The sequence below is a fragment of the Heteronotia binoei genome, chromosome 20, assembly GCF_032191835.1.
Source record: "Heteronotia binoei isolate CCM8104 ecotype False Entrance Well chromosome 20, APGP_CSIRO_Hbin_v1, whole genome shotgun sequence".
In the NCBI taxonomy this organism is placed as follows: Eukaryota; Metazoa; Chordata; class Lepidosauria; order Squamata; family Gekkonidae; genus Heteronotia; species Heteronotia binoei.
In genome coordinates this window covers 11,721,087-11,744,550 of record NC_083242.1, presented here as the reverse complement: position 1 = coordinate 11,744,550, position 23,464 = coordinate 11,721,087, and the positions used below count along the sequence as shown (strand labels likewise).

General features: G+C 49.9%; 1 protein-coding gene and 1 non-coding gene across 2 annotated transcripts in view; both read right to left on the bottom strand.

The window, feature by feature from the left end:
* TNRC18 (trinucleotide repeat containing 18) overlaps positions 1–23,464 on the bottom strand; it is a 141,945-nt gene that overhangs the window by 72,618 nt on the left and 45,863 nt on the right. The window contains 2 exon segments of the mRNA XM_060260759.1: positions 10,216–12,060; positions 13,333–13,458. Of these exon segments, the coding sequence (XP_060116742.1) occupies positions 10,216–12,060; positions 13,333–13,458 (1,971 nt within the window).
* Positions 14,056–14,139, bottom strand: TRNAS-ACU (transfer RNA serine (anticodon ACU)). The gene has a single exon. It is a non-coding gene; the product is annotated as a tRNA-Ser (tRNA).

The following is a 23,464-nucleotide window of genomic DNA, read 5'->3' as shown; positions in this document are numbered from 1 at the left end:
GAGGCCCTGATAACAAAAGCATTGAACTTCCCGTGCCACGGCAGGCGGATTGATAGATATCCAAGTCTCTCCCCTCTCTTTCGAAAATAAAGCTGATGGGGGGCGGGGGCAGACGTCTCTCCATCAGAATGAATGAGTTTGCTTCTTGCCAAGGCATCCGCCAGCCCGACGCCAGGAGCGCATGTTGGCAGAGCCCAGCAAAGGAGGGAGGGAACTGGGCAGTTGCAGGGTGGGGGTGGGTGGGAACGGCTAGGTCAGAGACCGTGGGGTGTGCATGGAAAGGAACACAGCGTGGGGAGCAAGAAAATGCCCCCCCCCAAAAAAAGGTCCACATCAGATTTCCTTCCCCTGCTCGTAAACTGAAGGCACATTCTGCAAAGGCTATAAATCTAAAATGCCTTCAATTTTTCCTCTCTCTCCCCTACACACATCTCAGACAACACAATCACTGAACAACACAATCATCCTAGGTCTATTCACTTGCTTATCTTCTAGCGTTGTACATGCCATTAAATCCAGCAAAGCCCTTCAGCTCTCTACAGTGGGCAAACAGGTCAAACCCTACGCCAAAGGGTAAATGGACACAAATCTGACACTGCGAATCACAAAACTGAAGAATGAAGAACAATTCAGCCATTCAGGACATTCAATGGGAGACCTCAAAGTGGCTATTTTATTGCAGAGGAACTTCAGAAACAGACTAGAATGAGAAACTGCTGAGTTATAAGTTATTACAACACTCAGGACAATGAAATGCTCCAGGATTTAACGGATTATCTCAGATTGTTGTACACAGCAAAGAGCCCCTTTTGGTCAAATTAACAGACCAAAAGTTCTCTACATTCTACAAGATCGAATATAGCAGGGGTGGCCAACGGTAGCTCTCCAGATGTTTTTTGCCTACAACTCCCATCAGCCCCAGCCACTGGCCATGCTGGCTGGGGCTGATGGGAGATGTAGGCGAAAAACATCTGGAGAGCTACTGTTGGCCACCCCTGGAATACACATTCTAGCAGGGGGGTTTTTTTGTAGTAGGAACTTCTTTGCATATTAGGCCACACCCTCCTGATGTAGCCAATCCTCCTGGAGCTTACAGTCGCCCTGTACTAAGAGCCCCGTAAGCTCCTGGAGGATTGGCTACATCAGGAGTGTGCGGTCTAATATGCAAAGGAGTTCCTGCAACAAAAAAAGCCCTGGATTCTAGATAAAAATATACATTCAGAATAGAACATCTAAGTATAAAATCATATTTCTCAAGAAGTGGGCTTACACATGAAAGCTTATTCCCAGACTAAAACTTTGTCGGTCTTAAAGGTGCCACTGGACTCCTACTTTGTTCTGCTGCTTCAGACCAACATGGCTACCCCCCCCCCCCCCCCGAATCTATCTACACACAAAACTAGTCTCTGTTAAGTCTGGGCGACCATCTCATCCATTCCACAGACAGGTCTCATAGAGGCCAAACCTTGCATGAACTGGGAACCATTTGCATCTTGGACCCGGGCGCAGATTTTAAAATGGATTGGTAAATGACTGTGCATTCCCCCATGCTTTTTTTGGAGGGAGAGGAACGACACACAGTATTTTAAAACATGCAACTATGTATGCGTTTTATGCTATATTGCTTCTGGTGCAGATTAGAATGCGCAGAAATACGGCTTGGAGACGTTGAGATATTTTGTTTAGACAGCGCTTTTATTTCCATTTGGCAAGGGGGATGCAACTCCCCCCCCCCCCCACGACAGAAACCACTGAGATGCTGTGCTTTCAGGAGTGATGGGGGGGCGCTTTTGGTGATCCAGGTTTGAATCTCTTCTCGTCTCGCCAAATGGTTTTGGGCCAATCATCTTCTGTCAGCCTAGCCAACCTCCAAATTCAGAGCACAAGATGGAGACGAGAAGAAATTGTGAATCCAGCTAAGGTTTAAAAAAAAAAAAAATCTAAAGTCTCTCTTGTGTTTTCGTGTACTAACAGATACCATATCCAGGCATCTCTGCAGTTCCAAGCTAACCAATAATCTCTTTATTTCCATTTGTACATGCGAGAAGATTGATTGCTGGAAATGCAGCAAAGATATTTCCCTCCTCCTCCCTCCGCCCCGTTGTCATTTTGCTGTCTGGACCAGCTCGGTTTTGGCAAACACTTTCCCGTCTGTTCACACTGGCGTTAGCATACTCTTTGGCCTATTCAGTGCTCTTCTAAGTCCCCCCTCCAAAAAAAAAAATATTGACTTACAGCTGACAGATGGAGTGGCAGGGTAGCAAGTAAAAAATGGTCAAAGCATCGAAGGAAGGGGACCAAATGCAATCCTCCAGTTTGTGTATGCACACCCATGTTTGGCCTGATCATTAATTTCATTCCGCTAACTGGTCCGTTTCTGTCGCCCGTGACTCGTACAATTGTATTACGAAATGAAATCACTCCGCGTACGTGTGTGCATGCACACATATACACACTTTTTGTGTTTAAAAAACTTATATAGGCTTATATAAGAAAAAAATTAAGGAAAAAAAATCTTATCTAAAGAAAAATGATGCTCAGTCTCTGTGTCCCCACAATTTAATATCACCATTGTTTCTTGGCTGTTGGGTCTAGGATAGAGTCTGGTAGGCAGCTGTTAGGGTTGCCAAGTCCAATTTAAGAAATATCTGGAGACTTTGGGGGTGGAGCCAGGAGACTTTGGGGGTGGAGCCAGGAGACTTTGGGGGTGGAGCCAGGAGACTTTGGGGGTGGAGCCAGGATGTGACAAGCATGACTGACCTCCAAAGGGAGTTCTGGCCATCACGTTTCAAGGGACCGCATGCCTTTTAAATGCCTTGCCTCCTTTGGAAATAATGAAGGATAGGGGCACATTCTTTCGGGGCTCATAGAATTCGATCCCGCAGCCCAATCTTTTTGAAACTTGGAAGGTATTTCGGGGAGAGGCACCTGATGCTGTGCTGAACATTTGGTGAATCTACCTCAAAAAACAGCCCCCCCCCCTCCGAGCCCCAGATATCCAGAGATCAATTCTCAATTATACCCTATGGGAATCGGTCTCCATAGGGAATAATGGAGTTCCCAGCAGACATTTCCCTCCCCACCCCGCTTTCTGATGACCCTGAAGTGGGGGGAGGGCCTCCAAACCGGGGGATCCCCTGCCCTCACCTGGGGATTGGCAACCCTAGTAGCCACGCTGGTCTGGAAAAAGTAGAACAAAATTAAGAGTCCAGTAGCACCTTTAAGACCAGCAAAGTTTTATTCTCGGGTATAAGCTTTCATGTACACACATACTTCATCAGACCTGCTAAAGTGTGCTTGCACATGAAAACTCCCACCTTAAATAAAACTTTGTGAGTCTAGTAGGAGTTACCGCCTTCCAACAGTTAATTGCTCTCACATGGCTATAGCACCTCTGTACTGTAGCAAAAATGGCTACAATCCCATGTTTATGATTATATTGCAGTGTCGATCCCCCATCACTGGAGGGCGCTATTGATTGCAGTTCATCACAATAAGGTTTTGCTTTAAATTTAAATCCAGAGAATGCCAGATATCTCCCTGGTACAATGAAAACAGTGTAAATTACACAAACACATGAAAAATACACACACAAAACTAGTAATGCTTGGGGGAGGGGGGGGAGAGTCAAAATGTTATAACACACACACACTGTTGCCAATAATTATATTCATCTGAATAACAAAAACCAAACCACCAAATTTCAATACAATTCCAGGCTCCCAAGAGAGATGTAAAGAATGGTCAATACGCAAAAGTAGTATGAATGTAAATTCTCCAAATGTGCATAAGGTAGATTCTCAACAGAATTTCAATCATTATACTTCCCATTTCAATAAATATCTTTATCAAGAGATGCACTTATAAACAACCTAAGAATACAGAAATGAACAAACAACATAGATAGAACAAACTCAGAAGCCTAGAATTGTATTGGAACTTGGTGGTTTGGTTTGTGTTATTCAGATGAATGTAATTATTGGCAACGGTGTGTGTGTTATAACATTTTGACTTTTTTCCCCACAAGCATTACTAGCATTTTGCGTATTTTTCATGTGTTTTGTGTAATTAAGTACACTGTTTGGTGTTCTCTGGTTGTGTAGTCTTCCTCCCCCCCCCCCCCCGTTCAGCAATCCAAGCCATGAAATAAGCGATTGAGGAACAAAAAAGAAAACAAACAACGTACACACACACACACACACACTTACACACGCACGCACACGCACAGTCATCTCTCTTGTTTGCAGCTGCTGGACTTTTCAGCTTTTCCAGATGAGAAGGGGTATCACGCTGTTGTTTTCATTCCGCATTTCAAATTGCGTATTCAATATTTACTCCTTTCTAAAGTGCGGACTGTTCTTTCTTCTCATGTACTGTTGTATTATTTTGTCTAAAAGCCTAAGCACTATGCAACTTCCTGATCTAAACGAAAAGTCACTGTTGTAGCAAAACCAAAAAGGATTCACCATTTTAAACCCCCCCCCCTGCATCGACATCTAATAATATGCCATTCTTTGATAGCACTCGCCATCCAGGTAGGGTTGCCAAGTCCAATTCAAAAAATATCTGGGGACTTTGGGGGTGGAGCCAGGAGACATTGGGGGTGGAGCCAGGAGACTTTGGGGGTGGAGCCGGGAGACACTGGGGGTGGAGCCAGGAGCAAGAGTGTGACAAGCATTACTGAACTCCAAAGGGAGTTCTGGCCAACAAATTTAAAAGACTTGCAGTCCCTTTAAATGACTTTTAAATGCCTTTCCTCCATCGGAAATAATGATGGATAAGGGCATCTTCTTTCGGGGCTCATAGAATTGGACCCTTTGGTCCAATCGTTTTGAAACTTGGAGGGTGTTTTGAAGAGAGATATCGGATGCTATGCTGCACATTTGGGTGTCTCTACCTCAGGTAACAGCCCCGCCCCGGATATCCGCAGATCAATTCTCCATTATACCCTATGGGAATCGGTCTCCATAGGGAATAATGGCGGGCCCAGCAGACATTTGCCTTCCCCCACCCCACTTTCTGATGACCTTGAAGGGGGGGGAGTGTCTCCAAACTGGGGGATCCACCGCCCCCATCTGGGGATTGAAAACACAGAGAGAGGTCACTCTAGATGGCAACTGGAAACAACCCACAGGGTTATAGTGAACACAATTACTAAGAAATTCTTGCACTATATAGCAATTGTGGTCACTATAACCCTGTGGGTTGTTTCCAGTTTCCCACCTGGGGACTGGCAAGCCTACATCCAGGCTGCTGGTCAGCAACTCTGCAGTGGTCCCTAGCCTCCTCGGGGCTCAGAGAGACAGGAATCTTCTCCCCACAGCTCTGTTCTTTCCCCCAAACTGTTAAGACTTCGGCTTCAAGCCCTGAAATCATAGGGTTGCCAGGCCCGAGTTAGAAAATGCCTGGAGACTCTGGGGAGTGGAGCCGGCGGGGTTTGGGGAGGGTGCCTCCCCAGGGTACAGTGCCCTAGAGTCCACCCTTCACACTTTCTCCAGGGGAGCTGATCTCCACCATCTGGAGATCAGTTGGAAAAGCGGGAGATCTCCAGGCCCCACCTGGAGGTTGGCAATCCTACTGGGGAGGGAGGGGAAGGACCTCAGTGGGGTGCGTAGGGCTGCCAGGTCTATGTTGAAAAATACCTGGAGACTTTGGGGGTGGATGCGGGAGAGGACGGAGTTTGGGGAGGGGCCTCAGTATGGTCCAATGCCCCCCCCTTTAAAGCAGCCATTTTCTTCAGGGGAGCTGATCTCTGCCAGCTGGAGATCTGTTGGAAAAGTAGGAGACCTCCAGGCCCCAACTGGAGGCTGGCAACCCTAAAATCACCATTTTTCCCCCTTTTAAATTCACGAGCTAGCAACCTGCCTTCGCACTTCAGCCAGGAACAGCCGGTGGAATGTGAACCGAACCATATTTATAGGCAACTTTTGAAGAACACAAGACCATGTTCATAAGGGTGCTCAGTTTCCAAAGACGGAAGCTCAGGGGGTTTCCCCATCACAAGATTCTTGCTCTGTGTCCCAGAAGGAAGCCCTGTCTTTATTCTAAATGTAGAGAATGGGCTGCAGTAGCTTAGTGGAAAGAGAGTGATAATTTGGACAGGATCTGATTCCATTTTTTTTCACAGGCCGGAGCCCCTTGTTACTGGTCTACAAAGAAGAAGACGACGACTGCAGATTTATACCCCACCCTTCTCTCTGAATCAGAGACTCATGAGTGGCCTAACATCTCCCTATGTCTTCTCCCCTCGCAACAGACACCCTGCGAGGTGGGTGGGGCTGAGAGAGCTCTCCAAGAAGCTGCCCTTTCAAGGAGAATTCCTGCCAGACCTATGGCTGACCTGAGGCCATTCCAGCAGGTGCAAGTGGAGGAGTGGGGAATCAAACCCGGTTCTCCCAGATAAGAGTCCGCACACTTAACCACTACACCAAACTGGCTCTAACCACTATACGAAACTGTGCCCCAAACAGTTTAACTACTCCGCATGCTCGCACAGACTTCTGTCAGTCATCTGTAACCTAGGGAGCTAAAACGACAACGATAACTGTGAACTCTCACAGGCTGGTCATCTAGATGCAAACTCCTACTCGCCCCAGGCGAGCAATTCGTTATGAGCTTGATCGATGTTGCTTCTGACCAACAGAATGGCTGTCAGCTACTGGACCAGCCTCTAACAGCAGCTTCATCCTCAGCAGTTTGGCCCTTGTTTCATCCAACACGAGTAAGTCAAAACAAGACCGCATGCAAAAAAAAAAAAATGACAAATTTTACAATTCAATAAACCGTGGCTTCCTCCGTTGAAACGCACCGGTGCGGCTTCAAGGCGTTTTGACAGCACAACAACTTTCACTGATAGCTTGACTTTTTAAAAAGTCAGACAAGCGACCAACCTTTTGCTTAACAGCTCCAGAGGAGACAGTTGTGTTAGTCCGCTGCTGCAAAACGGTACAGAGACCAGCAGCTAACCCATTTTATTGCAGCATAAGCTTTCGAGAAACACAGCTCTCTAGCGAGAGCTGTGTTTCTCAGAAGCATACACTACAATAAAATCTTTTGTTTAAGGTGTACACCTGTAGAAAAACACAACCCGCCACCCCCCAGTAGGATGAATGACGCAACAATTCTGAAATGTGGCCAACTCAACCAACTGCAGCCAGAAAAGAGGAAGACCCGGAGGAGTCAGCTGTGTTAGTCTGTCGCTGCAAAATAGTACAGTCTGGTAGAGGGTTGCCATGTCTGGTTAGCCAGCTTCAAGAGGGGACTGGAGAAACATTTGAAGCAGAGGTCCATCAGTGGCTATTAGCCACAGGGTATCGATGGAACTCTCTGTCCAGGGCAGTGATGCTCTGTATTCTTGGTGCTTGGTTGGGGGGCAACAGTGGGAGGGTTTCTAGTGTCCTGGCTCCACTGGTGAAGCTCCTGATGGTGCCTGGGTTTTTTGGCCACTGTGTGACACAGAGTGTTGGACTGGATGGGCCACTGGCCTGATCCAACATGGCTTCTCTTCTGTTCTTATGTGACTCAGAGTGTTGGACTGGATGGGCCATTGGCCTGATCCAACATGGCTTCTCATATGTTCTTATGTGTGACACAGAGTGTTGGACTGGATGGGCCATTGGCCTTATCCAACATGGCTTCTCTGATGTTCTTATGTGACACAGAGTGTTGGACTGGATGGGCCATTGGTCTGATCCAACATGGCTTCTCTTCTGTTCTTATGTGACACAGAGTGTTGGACTGGATGGGCCATTGGCCTGATCCAACATGGCTTCTCATATGTTCTTATGTGTGACACAGAGTGTTGGACTGGATGGGCCATTGGCCTTATCCAACATGGCTTCTCTGATGTTCTTATGTGACACAGAGTGTTGGACTGGATGGGCCATTGGCCTGATCCAACATGGCTTCTCATATGTTCTTATGTGTGACACAGAGTGTTGGACTGGATGGGCCATTGGCCTGATCCAACATTGGCTTCTCTTATGTTCTTATGTGACACAGAGGGTTGGACTGAATGGGCCACTGGCCTGATCCAACATGGCTTCTCTTATGTTCTTATGTAAATAAAAGTATAAAAGATATAAATAAAATATACAAATAAAAATATAAAAGATATAAATAAAAGATATAAATAAAAATATAAAAGATATAAATAAAAGATATAAATAAAAATATAAAAGATATAAATATAAGTTTATTATTATTATTATTATTATTATTATTATTATTATTATTATTATTATTATTATTATTATTATTATTATTATTATTATTATTATGTGATTCAGAGTGTTGGACTGGATGGACCATTGCCTTGATCCAACATGGCTTCTCTTATGTTCTTATGAAAATACCTGAAGACTGTGTGGGTGGATCCGGGAGAGGGTGGAGTTTGGGGAGTGGAGGGTTCTCAGCAAGGTCCAATGCCCTAGAGCCCACCCTTCAAAGCAGGCATCTTCTCCAGGAGAGCTGATCTCTGCTAGCTGGAGATCAGTTGTCAAAGTGGGAGATCTCCGGACCCCACCTGGAGGCTGGCAACCTTAGGGAGCACCTTCAAGTCTAACAAATTTTATTGTAGCATACGCTTTTGAGAAACACAGCTCTCTTCATCAGGAAGTGTACGTTACAATAAAATCTTTTGCTAAATGTAAAAAGACACAACCCCGCCCCTCTCCGCTATGATGAATGACAAAAACAATCCTGAAATGTAGCCAAGTAAACCAACCACATTTTTTTAAAAAAAAACAATCAGGCACACTCAATGGGAAATGCATGACTTCAATTCAAAAACGGATCTAGCTTGGGGCAAGGACTACAGCCCTCTACATGTTTACACAGGAGGAGGCCCCAGTGAGATTTTATTTCCCCATAAAGAAGTCGAAGGTTGAGCTGTAATATTCTTCGCTTTTTTTTCCAATTTCCTGCAGGAAACTTGGGTGGCACAAGAGTGACCCCCCATGGTTGGTCTGACTCGTTGCAACATGGATTGGTCCAAGGTGGTTCTCTCTAGGGAAATGGGGCACGAACTGGGAAAATGTGGTTTGGTTCGTGGTTCGGGATGCGCCCTGTCCGCGAACCACAGCCCATGATGAATTTTCAGCCGCCTTGCAAACCGGTTCCGTTTGCGAGACAGCAGAAGGCCCTCCAGTTTGCTAGAGACACGGAATTCGCGGGGGGTCACCAGCTGATTTTACTCTACCTGCCCTCCAAGTTTGGTGAGGACTGGATTTGCAGGGTCATAGTCGTGCCCCCAAAGAAAGTGCCCCCAGGAAAGTACTGTCTGGGAAAATAACCGCATGTTTGTGTGTGGGGGTGTAACTCAGACCCCGTAAATCCAATGCTCACCAAACTTGGTAGGCAGGTAGAGGAGTGTCAATCAGAGATCCCCGGTGAGTCTGATGTCTCTAGCTCCATTCTATACATTTCGGAACCTACACCTATCAAAATGGCAGCTGAAAGGCAGCCATTTTGATAGGTGCAGGTTCTGGAGTGTATAGAACGGATCCCTGTGCAAGCCAGAGACATCCAACTCACAGCAAGACCTCTTCTGGATGCTCCTCTACATGCCTTCCAAGTTTGATGTTCAAAAAAAGAGTAGCCAACATTCATCAGTATCGGGAAAGAGAGAGAACCCAGAAAGAAGTATCAAAACAAACAATGGCGTTCACTGGTTTGTGCCTATCTCCCTATGGATCCACTTAATGGTAGCTCAGAGACTGCAGGATTTCGACAAGGTCTGTGAGAATGGCTTTTAGCGAGGGGCAGGGCTTTTTTAGTAGCAGGAACTCCTTTGCATATTAGGCCACATCCCCCTGACGCAGCCAATTCTCCTGGAACTTACAGTAGCCCCTGTAAGAGGAAGCCCTGCGAGCTCCAGGCGGATTGGCCACATCAGGGGGTGTGGCCTAATATGCAAAGGAGTTCCCGCTAAAAAACAAAAAAGCCCCGGCGAGGGGTATTATCTGACGAAGGGACACTGGAAAGCTCATGCTCTGAAAATCTCATTGGCCCCTGAGCTGCTGCCGGACTAGAATCAAGTTCTTCCACAACAAGCCAATATAGCAAGCCTCTGAAACTAACAAAGGGTTGCAAACAATTGGGGGCCAAAAAACCCAGTCCTACGTGGCGAGTCTCCCAAATACTGTATTTTCAGCCACCAAGCCAGACTCCACCATCTCCTTCCCACGCCTCTTTGAAAGCCGAACCACGTCTTACCTTTGACGCTGCCCAGGGAGAGGGAGCGATCCCGGTCCAGGATGTTCGGCCCCGGCTTGTTGCTGCTGTTGTCTTTTTGCCGGGCCACGGCCACGGCGATGCCCACGGGGAGGTGCCGCACCTCCACTTCCCCCTGAGATCCGATGCTCTCGCGCCCAAAGGACTTGGCGCTCTCTGGCCTCTCGGGCTCCTTCTTTAACTGCTTGCTGGTTTGGTGCGGCAGCAGCTGCTGGATCTTGGAGATGCCCTGCTGGGAGGGGTCTAGCTTCATGCTGCCCAGGCCCCCGAAAGGACTCTTCTTCCCGCCGCTCTGCCGTGCCGCCGTCTCCTTGGCAAAGCTGCCGCTGTACTGGATGAGGCTTTGCATGGCGGAGCCTTCGCCGTGCGAGGTAGGGTGGAGGCCTTCCGGGGCGCTCCGGGGACCTGCCGCCGTGGACCTCTGCAGGCCGCTGGGGTCCAGGTATGCTTTCTTGGCCTCTTCCTCCACCCGGTTGGCGTGGTTGTGCTGGGCGGCCAGGACAGCCATCTGGGTGGTGGCGAAATTGCCCATCTCGAAAGGCTTCCATTTCTGCTCCGGAGGCTTCAGTTGGCCGTGCTCAAGATGCTGCCGGGAAGAGGAGGAGAAGGAGGATGAGGGAGAAGAGGAGTCCAAAGTGCCGTATATCTTTGCTGCCTCTTTGCAGCCTGATCTCTGAAACCGATCCCGCTCGCAGGTGCGGTGTTCCACCTCCGGGCCGGGTTTTAGCAAGTCTTTTGAGGGGAGGAACTCCCTGTTTTCGGGGGAGCTCAGCCTCGGCCTGTTCGAGGCGTTTTCCGAAGCCATCTGTTTCTTCAGCACCATGGAGTTGGCCCGAATAACAGAGCTTTTCTCCTTCAGGACTTCCATGTGTTTGGCATCACCATGGCCGGGGAAATCTTGAGACAAAAGGTTGCGGGACTGGTCGCTCGGACACCTGTTGGGCAACGACTGCAAGACGCCCACTCGGGCCGCGGCAGCACCGCAGGCGTCTCTCTCTTTCGCTTTGCCGTTGTCCCGGGCCTGCGAGGCAATCTGGATGGGGCCGTTCCTCTCGTCGTAGGCCTCGACCGAAGGCACGAAGGTGGGGGCAATGACTTTGTGTTCCCTCCCCGGCTCCTTGGTCAGCGGAAAGATAGTGTACATGTTGGAATGGACAGGCTGGGGCGGGAAAGCCGAGGAAGGGGTCAGCTTCCCCGCTTGGGGCGGGTGAGGGGAGGGGCAACTGCAGGCGACGTGCAAAGCGGCGACGGAGCCCATCACAGAGTCTCCCCTTTTCAGCTGGTCCGGGTGCGAGGTGTGAGGAGAAGGCCTCATGTTCTCGTCGTGTCGGTTCAGGTCCTTGGCACAGCGGTCTTGCTCGGAGCCCAGCACTTTCCCCAGGAGATCCCCGCCGCCATTGCAGTTGTTGAGCGAAGAGGTCTGCAGCGGGTTCTTGGACTTTGGTTCGCTGCTAAGGCTCCCCCGATTCGGCACGTGCTCGGCCAGGAAAGGGGACAGCCGCTCCCCAGCCTTGACCGCCTTCTCGGGGCCGCTCACTTTCCTGTCACTGTCGGGCTTCGTGTCCAGCGTGAGATCCACCACGCTGTGGGGCCGGGCCTCCTCCTTCAGCTTGCCCTCCTTCTTGGTCATGGGCAAGGAGAGGTCGCTCCGGCACACCCTCTCCTTGCGGGCGGGGTCTTTCAAAACTTCCTTTGAGTTCCTGTGCAGGGGGCCAAAGTCCTTCTCGCGGAGCAAGGAGCTTGGCGTGGGGTTGGACGCTGTCCGCGAGGGAGGGCCCGGGGGGTGCAAGGCAGACTGTCCCGCATGGCTGGTGAGGTAAAATCCATCTGCAAGGAAAGGGGGGGGGGGAGAAATTAGAAAGATTCCTGTTCTGGGCCCTGTCCAGGGCTGTACATTCTAGCGAGGAAACGCTGCACTCCACAAACACTCTCATTCACAGCAGAAGAGGAGGAGGAGGTTTTCATACGCCACCCCTCATTACCCAAAGTCTTCAGAGCAGCTTACAATCTCCTTCCCTTCCTCTCCCTACAACAGACACCCTGTGAGGTCGGTGGGGCTGAGAGAGCTCTGAGAGAACTGCGACTGACCCAGGTCACCCAGCTGGCTGCATGTGGAGGAGTGAGGAAATCAAACCCGGTTCTCCAGATTAGAGCCTGCTGCTCTTAACTACTACACAAAACTGAAGAAGAGATGGCTTTTATGTTCTGCTTTTCTCTACCATTAAGGAGCCTCAGAGCGGCTGACAATCTCCTTCCCTTCCTCTCCCCACATCAGGAATCCTGTGAAGTAGGCGGGGCTGAGAGAGCTCTGAGAGAACACCTCTTGAGGGAACAGCTCCGAGGGAACTGTGACTGACCCAAGGTCACCCAGCTGGCTGCATGTGGAGGAGTGAAGAATCAAACCCAGTTCTCCAGATTAGAGTCTGCCGCTCTTAACCACTATACAAAATTGAAAGACCTGCATGCTCTGAAACCAGGATCTTGAAAATATGAACATATCAAGCTGCCTTCTACTGAATCAGACCCTCTTTGGTCCATCAAAGTCAGTATTGTCTACTCAGACTGGCAGCGGCTCTCCAGGGTCTCAAGCTAAGGTTTTTCCTGCCTGTTTGCCTGGACCTTTTTTAGTTGGAGATGCCAGGGATTGAACCTGGGACTTTCTGCTTACCAAGCAGATGCTCTACCACTGAGTCACCATCCCTCCCCAATGTTGATGATATTGGATTTATGTTCCACCCTCCACTCTGAATTTCAGAGTCTCAGAGTGGCTCACAATCTTCTTTACCTTCCTCCCCCACAACAGACACCCTGTGAGGTGGGTGGGGCTGAGAGAGCTCTCCCAGAAGCTGCCCTTTCAAGGACAACTCTGTGAGAGCTCTGGCTGACCCAAGGCCATTCCAGGAGCTGGAAGCGGAGGAGTGGGGAATCAGACCCGGTGCTCCCAGATAAGAGTCCGCACACTTAACCACTACACCAAACTGGCTGTCTTTCGGGTGCAAAACGATCTTCCGGCTCTGAAACCGAGATCTTCCGGGCGCAAAGCGAGTGGAGGACCCTGCCAAAGGAGGGGCAGAAAGTGTGAAGGAGAGACTGACTGACCTTTCGGAGACTCAAAGAGGCTGTGCTGGCCCAGCTGAGCGAGCAAAGGGCTCCCGCTGTTATGAGGCTCCAGGTGACTCAAGGGAATGTACGAAGGGTACAGACCGTTCGGCAGGTGGGAGAAACCTGAAAAGAGAAGGGGGGAGATCAATACATACTTATGTGGAAATGCGCTTCCGAAATGCTCCTGCTATTACATCGGCACCTCTAGTGTGCAACAGATGGCCAGGCCTGGCGATGCAACCCCCCCACCCCCTTCTAGTTCCCCCATCCTGGGCCAGTTAGTAAAGACACACACACACAGGCTCTCTATTTATCCATCAAGAGCAAACACATACATATCTACACACCCTTCTCTCTCTCTCTCTCTCTCTCTCTCTCTCAAAACGTTCTGCCGCTCTTCCGTGCGTTCAAGCAACAGGACTGATGCAGAATTGAACATATGAAGCTGCCTTATACTGAATCAGGCCCTCGATCCATCAAAGTCAATATTGTCTGCTCAGACCGGCAGCTGCTCTCCAGGGTCTCAGGCTGAGGTTTTTCACGCCTATCTGCCTGGACCCCTTTTTAGTTGGAGATGCCGGGGATAGAACCTGGGACTTCCTGCTTACCAAACAGGTGCTCTACCACTGAACCAAGTAAGTATTGTCTACTCAGGCAGGTAGCCGCTCTCCAGGGTCTCAAGTGGAGGTTTTCCACGCCTATTTTGCTGGACCCCTTTTTAGTTGGAGATGCCAGGAATTGAACCTGGGGACATTCTGCTTAGTAAGCAGATGCTCTACCACTGAGCCACTGTCCCTCCCCAACATATATGAATACATGAAGCTGCCTTATACTGAATCAGACCCTCGGTCCATCAAAGTCAGTCTTGTTTGCTCAGACTGGCAGTGGCTCTCCAGGGTCTCAAGCTGAGGTTTTTCACACCTATTTGCCTGGACCCTTTTTTGGAGATGCCAGGGATTGAACCTAGGACCTTCTACTTCCCAAGCAGATGCTCTGCCACTGAGCCACAGCCCCTCCCTGTGTCTCTCCAGGGTCTCAAGCGGAGGTTTTCCACACCTATTTGCCTGGACCCTTTTTTGGAGATGCCAGGGATTGAACCTGGGACCTTCTGCTTCCCAAGCAGATGCTCTGCCACTGAGCGACCGGCCCTCCCCAACTGCTAGGACAATCAGAAGTACTCTCGATTCTAAGCGGCTGCATTCCCACAAAGACGGGGGACCTGCAGTTTAGGGTTGCCAGACTCCAGATGGGGATTAACAGAATTCTGAACCTGCCCTGTGTGGACAACGGAATACCAACTTCATTAGGAGTGTTGTCTTTAACAGATTTTCATGCTTCACTGGGGGAGCATTACCTTTAACGAACCTGCATATTTTTGTGTATTGATATTAGGGTTGCCATGTCTGGGTTGGGAAATACCTGGAGACTTTGGGGGGGGTGGAGCTGGGAGAGGGCGGGGTTTGAGGAGGGGAGGGGCCTCAGCATGGGACAAGGCCACAGAGCCCACCCTTTAAAGGAGCCGTTTGCTCCTTTGCCTCTGACAATAGCAAGAACACTTGAACCTTCCTGAGCATTCAATGGGTGACCTCAAAGCAGCTGTTTTACCGCAAAGGAACTTCAAGAACAGAACGGAGGGAGAAATTCCTGAATTACAAATTATCATGAAACTTGGGACAAGCACCTCCCCAGGACTGAACAGGGATATTGGCTTTTTTATCTCATTACAGATGCTAAACCCACTCTCACTGAGTATAGCTGTGCATCCACAGGGTTCCAATGTACTTCTCTTTTAGAACAGTGTATCAGGATAATTTTTTTTGCGTTGACATGCACAAATGAGGGATGTGGGCTGTTTGTTTCATTACATATACTAACCCACCTTCCACTATACTTTAATGCACCCTGTTTTTCTAATGGCTAACTTGTATTATTTCTCTTTTAGAACAGGGTATCAGAATATTTGGGGTTTTTGTTTTTGTTTTATTTGTATGGATATACTCAAATGGGGGATATTGGCTGTTTGTCTTATTGCATATACAAACTCATCCTCCTCTGTATTTTAATGTCTTCTTTTTTTCTAATGGCAAACTATAATGGATGTTATAACCTCTTGAGAAACCACGCCCTCTATTTAAACTAAGAAAGCCAGAATGTTACCTAGATTTATGGCACTTCGCACCTACAACAGCCGTCTGCTTTTTATCACCCTCCAGTGTTGTTTCAGCCTTGCTTTGTTCTAACACCAACAAACACATTTCCCTATTTGTGATTCTTTTAATCTGCTAAAAACATTCCCATGATTCCACCTACCAACTCACTGCCCACTTACATTAAGAGCTGCTGCTTGCCATTCCCATTTTGTCCGATGAAGTCTGCTTAAGAGCACACGAAAGCTTACGTTCTGAATAAAACTTAGTTGGTCTTAAAGGCGCACTCGTCTACTGCTTTGTTCAATAGCAAGAACTGTTTTCTTGCAGCACGGCGCCCGCCCAGACCTCAAAAGGGCGCTTCTGTTCAAGAGGAAGGCCACCTTGCCGCCCCGGTTTTCCGCCTCTGCCATCCATCTTACCAAAATGGGAACAGCAGCCGTTAGCGATATTTCACCGAGAAACTTGCCACCACAGGGCAGGATCTCTGCACCCAGAGGGGGACTTGCACAACCTCTTGCGGAGCCATGTCGGCCACAGCAACAGGCCGGTGGCCATCGAAGGGAAGTGAGAAATCTGTGGTGGAAATCTCATTGCGCACATTTCTTTACTTTCTGTTCCTTTGCCAACCTCCCGGGCTGAGCTCAGCCCCTGGGTCTGCCGTTGGAACCTAAAAGGAACAGGTCTGGGTGGGCCATCTCACAACGATTGCCCATTTTGTTAGATACGTGACTGGGGGGGGCCAAAGCACTCCCAATCCTGAAAGAATCTAAAACATGGCTTCCTAGGGAATAGGCTGTCAAAACCACAGACGACCGGGCCTTTCTGAGCAGCAGATGTCAACGCTTTGACAGGCTGCATCTGCAGAAACGGAAAACGCCAAACCAACCAAGCAACCATACATTTTTATCTATTTATGTAAGTCAGAATCATAGAATCATAGAGTTGGAAGGGACCCCTAGGGTCATCTAGTCCAACCCTCTGCACAACGCAGGAAACTCACAAATTCCTCTCCCTAAATACACAGGAGCTTCACTGCTGTCAGATGGCCATCTCGCCTCTGTTTAAAAACCTCCAAGGAAGGAGAGCCCGCCACCTCCCGAGGAAGCCTGTTCCACTGAGGAACCGCTCTAACGGTCGGGAAGGTCTTCCTAATGTTGAGCTGGAAACTCTTCGGATTTAGTTTTAATTACATGATCAAGAAATGGCATTACAAACAAGTTTATGCAGCGGGAGGGAGACCTAGAATCACAGAGCTGGAAGGCCCTGTAGAGGCCATCTGGTCCAATTCCCTGCTCAATGCGGGATCAACCTAGAGCATCCCCGACAAGTGTTTGCCCAGCCGTTGTTAAAAAACTGCCAGTGGGGGGGGGGGGGGAGTTGATCCCACTGTTGGAACAACTCATACTGTAAATAAGTTTTTCCCAATACCTTCCTGCCCTTAATTAAAACCCATGACTGCAAGTCCTCTCCTCTGCTGCCAACAGAAACAGCTCCCTGCCGTTCTCCTCTAAGTGACAGCCCTTCAGGTACTTATAGAGAGCAATCATGTCTCCCGCCCCCCGCCTCCTCTTCTCCAGACTGAACACTTCCAGGTCCGTCCCCCCCACCCCCCAGTTCAGTTTATTAGGTTAAAAAGCCACAGGCCATACACCAAGTCCCTCACTCGCCGGCTAGTGAACTGATTCTGCAAAACACACGACAGACAGAAGAGGTGACAGGATAGAGGTTTACCAGATTATGTACGGGACAGAGAAGGTAGAGAAAGAAGTCCTTTTCTCCCTTTCTCACCAATACGAGAACTCGTGGACATTCAATGCAATTGCTGAGCAGTCGGGTTAGAACGGATAAAAGGAAGTCCTTCTTCACCCAAAGGGTGATTAACGCATGGAATTCACTGCCACAGGAGGTGGTGGCAGCTCCAAGCATAGCCAACTTCAAGAGGGGTTTGGATAAAAATATGGAGCAGAGGTCCATCAGTGGCTAATAGCCAGAGCGTATTGTTGGAACACTCTCTCTCTCTGCTCTGTAGTCTTGGTGCTTGGGGGAGGGCAACAATGGGAGGGCTTCTAGTGTCCTGGCCCCACTGATGGACCTCCTGATGGCACTTGGGTTTTTTTTGGCCACTGTGTGACACACAGTGTTGGACTGGATGGGCCATTGGCCTGATCCAACATGGCTTCTCTTATGTTCTTATGTCTGGGGCAGTGATGCTCTGTATTCTTGGTGCTTGGGGGGGCACAGTGAGAGGGCTTCTAGTGTCCTGGCGCCACTGATGGACCTCCTGCTGGCACTTGGGATTTTTTGGCCACTGTGTGACACAGTGTTGGGCTGGATGGGCCACTGGCCTGATCCAACATGGCTTCTCTTATGTTCTTATGTGACACAGAGTGTTGGACTGGATGGACCATTGGCCTGATCCAACATGGCTTCTCTTATGTCTGAGGCAGTGATGTTCTATATTCTTGGTGCTTTGGGGGGGGGCACAGTGGGAGGGCTTCTAGTGTCCTGGCCCCACTGATGGACCTCCTGATGGCACTTGGGGTTTTTTGGCCACTGTGTGACACAGAGTGTTGGACTGGATGGGCCACTGGCCTGATCCAACATGGCTTCTCTTATGTTCTTATGGTGAGGAAGGCAACCGAGAGGCACTTCCCCAAGAGCCAGGAAGTCACAGCAGCACAGTCAGAATTGGCTATGGCTGCACCGGATGCCATTAGTGCAACATCCTGAAAAGTTTCACAAGCCCCTCGCCCTTTCACGTTGTTTACAACCATGAGCACATTACGCACTTGAGCATGGCTAGGTTCCCTCCCCCCCCCACACCCCGCAAGGCACTGGCTGGTGGAGAATGGCAAGCAGACAAAATGAAGTCGAGGGAGCCGACTTCATTGGCGCAAAGGGTCTCAGGCCAGGCAATTCCATTAGTCACGACATAAACAGCTTGCATATTCCTAGCTCCATTGTAGCCACCAGGCAGGGGTTATAAGCTGCATATGCTGCAAGGGAACAGAGCTGTGTCCCCCCCTCCTCCCAGTAGCCACATGTTCAGCTGAGCACGCGTCGTCCCTACACCCATGCAGAAGCATGTGCTCCTTCATACAACCAGGGAAGGGCAAACACCAATGCTCCAAATCAGGGGTGAAATTCTAGCAGGAGCTCCTTTGCTTTTTAGGCCACACCCCCTGATGTAGCCAATCCTCCTGGAGCTTACAGTAGGCCCTGTAAGAAGAGCCCTGTAAGCTCTTAGAGGACAGGCTACATCAGGGGTGTGCGGCCTAATATGCAAAGGAGCTCCTGCTAGAATTCCACCCCTGCTCAAAATACAAACAGCTTGCCACAGGTCACATGGTTGAACACACAGCTCTACCCCACCTCCCCTGTATGCGCATACTGGGCACACGATTGACACCATCTCACATGCGTGTACACACAAGCTTTAGCCTTTCAGTAGAACAGGATTTCAAAAACCAGGCCAGGAAGTCACAGGATCTGCTCCTTTCTATTTCTCTGTTTCAAGAATGGCAGGGAAGACATCTCTTGAAGTGCTCTGCGGTTCCCATTTGTGCGTTTTATGAGGAAACTGATCAGGGCGGCTGGCTCTGTGACAGGAACCTGGCCTCCCCAGGAGAACAGCTGTGGTGGGGGGGAGAGATGGATTCCTTGAAGGCAGAGAACTGGGATGATTCTGACAACTGGGGATCCGAAGGGCGAAAAGAGGAATGGCTCCAGGAACTTATGAGGCCCTGATTTTCCAAAGGGAGGAAACCTGCTACCCAGGGAAAATCCTAGGTAGGGGACCAGGGTCCGCTATCAGTAGAAAGAAGATGAAGTGTTAATTCAGAGGGATGTTTTTAAGTGCCGAAAAAAGGACATTTTTGCCCTGCCCTGGATAACCTTGGCAAGCCCATTCTTGCCATATCTCAGAAAGCTAAGCAAGTCAACTCTGGCAAGTACTTGGATGGGAGACTGTCCTTGGAATACTCAGTCAGGAGGCAGGGGCAGGCTTTATTCCACCACCTCTCTGAATATCTTCTTGGTCCATAATAGGGGTCAGCCACCAGAGGTCACCCTGGCTTCCAGGTGCACACACATGCACATATAAACACACACACAAAAAGAAAAAGAAAATAACATTTTTAAGGAGACTTGTCCACTGAGGCGCGGGGGGGGGGGGGGAGACAGCTGGTTTCTAAGTTTTAAACTCTAGATGAAACGGTGGCATTTGCACTCGGCTCTACCCTGGGCAGAGAGACATCCAGGGAGTTCTGCGGATGCAAGGAGATGTGAATAAGGCTCCCTGATTCTCATGTGGCATTCTACCCCTTAAGCCAAAGGTCCCCAACCACCGGTCCACGGACCAGTACCGGACCACGACCTGATAACAACCGGGCCACACTGCCCCTTCCACCCACCCGGCACCCAAGCGGATGAAAGAGGCAGTGTGGCCTTGCTTGGAATGCTGCAAGGGAACAGAAGAGGGAGCAAGGCCACACCACCTCTTTCGTACACCGTGTCCCAGAAAGGTGAAGCATGGCAACGGCCTTCCCCTATTCCTCATTTAAAGCCCCCCACCTGATCCGTGGGGCTCTTTAAACGGGAGGGGGAGGCATATCGGCTGCTTCTGCCCCTCGCCACCTAGTGGAAAGGCAGCCCCAGGCCCCCATTTACAGGCTTTCATGGGGGGGGCAGGAGGGGGGCCGCAAAAACTCCAGCACTGCCCCCCCTCCCTCCCCAGTCCCTAGAAACCAGTCCTTGGTGCCAAAAAGGTTGGGAACCATTGTCTTACGCCAGGGGCCCTCAACCTTTCTGAGCCTGGGGGCACATTTGGGATTCCAGCTTGGAATGGTGGGTGCATAGGGTTGCCAAGTCTATGTCAGAAAATACCTGGAGACTTTGGGGGTGGAGCCAGAGACGGCGGGGTTTGGGGAGGGGAGGGGCCTCAGTGTGATACAATGTAGGGTTGCCAGGTCTGTGTCAGAAAATACCTGGAGACTTTGGGGGTGGAGCCAGAGACGGTGGGGTTTGGGGAGGGGCCACAGAGTCCACCAAAGCAGCCATTTTCTCCAGGGGATAATATAAGGAAATCACCGGAAACAATGTAACTTTCACAAAACAGTGTACAAATATATTTTGTGCAAACTGAATTGAACAAAAAGAACAGAACACTGAGTATACAGTATAAATAATGTCCCCGCAAAGTCTTTTCACAGCCTGAAAGTCGGCTTCAGGGGAGCTGATCTCTGCCAGCTGTAGACCAGCTGTTAAAGTGGGAGACCTCCAGGCACCATCTGGAGGCTGGCAACCCTATGCAGTAACAAAATGGGTGCTGCAGAAGGCGGAGCACTACAGCTTAACCTCAGTAATACAACATCGGTCCTTGGGCTGTGGTTTCCGCTGCCGCCAAAGAAATGCTTAAAAATAAAACCTGTGCTGCCAATCAAATCACCAATAGCCAATCATAAGCCTTGCTGAGTAAAAGCCCTACCCGGCCCACTTCCTAAAAACACTTGGCGGCTTGCAGCAAAGATGCTGGTGTTGAGGACCCCTGCACCACCATATGCCTGGTGAAACAACTCTGATTTACAGGCCCCATGGAATTGGACACAGGTCTAACTAGACACAGAGTTCCACCAGGTTGGGGCCAGGACTGAAAAGGCCCTGCACCTGGTTGAGGACAGCCAGATGACCAACTGCAGACCAACACGATAAGCCTTTGAAACTCCCAGCCCTCAGAGAACTTTGCAGTGAGGGCTCCCAACCGGGAGAGAGCGCACAGCAGTGTTGCTGAGACCTTTCCCCCTCAAACCACACACGGGTTAGAAATTTCCAATCTAGACAAAAACAAAAAAAGGAAGAGTTTCAAAACCTCACAAGAGTTGCATAACGCACCGCTGAGCAATCCGGTTTTAAGCCCAAGCCCCAAAGGGCTAGCTGGAGGCAGCGTCTGCATTTTTGGAAGAGGAGGGAGAGAGGCGATCGCGATCAGTGAGACTGGTGTCCTTCCCCCAAGTCCCCCTAGATCTGGAAAAACAGGGGCAGGGGACCTAAACTGGCTGCAAGGTTACCTTCCAGCCCCCCTCAACTTCCACAGCCTCACTTTCTCCCCCACCCCCTCCGCCTGCTCGCTCGAGCATTCAGCTACGCGTGGTTTTTGCGGTCAGGTTGATGTCTAATCTTATGACCGGGCGCTTCCTCTCTTGACGATGAGTCATCCCTGTTGTGTGCACCCGTCTGTTTGCAAACCCCACCCTGCGCTGTTTTGAACACAGCACAAAGATTACTTTTTCTGATTCCCCCCCCCCTCCCTTCGCTGAGACAACTGGGCTTGCCGAGTTCCTGCAACAACACCTCTTCCGCGCCGTCTTCAACTGGTCCCGCCGAAGTAGGTCAAAACCATTAGCCCAATTTGACAGAGAAGGCCACTGAGCAGCCATGGGGAACCTGCAATTACTCGTGAGTCAGCTTGGGAGAGGTGGATCTCACTCTCTGGCACGGCCTGGTTCCCAAGACACTGGCCCGACTGTCTTCCCGCATTATGCAACCCGCCGAGGCGATAGGGGCCACACCCTACCCCCCAATAAATACAAGCCAGATTGGCGACGGAGTCTTGCGTCTGCTAAGGTCACCAGCGCTGAGTTGGGAAATTCCTGGAGATTGGGAGGGGGGGTGGAGCCTGGGGAGGTTGGGTTTGGGGAGAGGAGGAACCTCAGCAGGGTATAACACCACAGACTTTGGGAGGGGTCACGGCTCGGTGGCATAGCGTCTGCTTTGCATACAGAAGGTCCCAGGTTCAATCCCGGGCGTCGCCAGTGAAAAGGATCAGGTAGGAGATGATGGGAAAGGTCTCTTCCTGAAGCTCTGGCGTGTGGGTGCCAGGCAGAGTAGACCATGCAGACCAGGGGTGGCCAAACTTGCTTAACATAACAGTCACATAGAATAAACATCAGATGCTTGAGAGCTGCGAGGGAGGGAGGAAGGAGAGGTAGAAAGAAAGCAACTTTAACTTTAAATTGCATTCTCCAAGCTGCTGACCGGCTTGGCTTGGAGAAGTGATTTAAAGAGAGAAACGCCTTCTCCAAGCAATCTAATGGGGCAGTGGGGGCTTCAAGAGCCGCGCAATGTGTGTGAAAGAGCCACATGTGATTCCTGAGCCACAGTTTGGTCACCCCTGAAACAGACCCTGATGGCCTGATTCAGTATAAGTCAGCTTCATGTATACTCCACCTTCCAAAGCAGTCACGTTCTTCCCGGGAACTGATCTCTACTGTCTGGAGATTAACTGCAGTTTTAGGAGATCTCCCGGCCCCACCTGGAGGTTGGCAACCTGCATGAAGGCACCCTCGCCAGCAAAGACCTCTCTGCACTTCTCGAAGTACTGCTTCTCTTCCACAGAAGAGTGTATCTGATTTGCAAGAAGGAAGATCATACACACAATGGCATGTTCTCCCTTGCACAGTGAATAGACAATTGGGCAGTGATGGATTTCTAGCAGGAGCTCCTTTGCATATTGGGCCCCACCCCCCGATGTAGCCAATCCTCCTGGAGCTTACAAAAAAAGAGCCTTGTAAGCTCTTGGAGGATTGGCTACATCAGGGGGGTGGGGCCCAATATGCAAAGGAGCTCCCTCTAGAATTCCACCCCTGCAATTGGGAACAACTTTGTGGAGGAAAGGATGCTGGAAGAGGAAACGAGACTAGTGAAAACAGGGTGAAGCCCCAATCTGCCAACAGCTTCCTCCTGCAAACGTAGGTTGCCAAGTCCAATTCAAGAAATATCTGGGGACTTTGGGGGTGCAGCCAGGAGACATTGGGGGTGGAGCCAGGAGCAAAGGTGTGACAAGCATAATTGAACTCCAAAGGGAGTTCTGGCCATCACATTGAAAGGGACCGCACACCTTTTACATGCCTTCACTTTATTGGAAATAATGAAGGATAGGGGCACTTTCTTTTGGGGCTCATAGACTTGCACCCCCTGGTCCA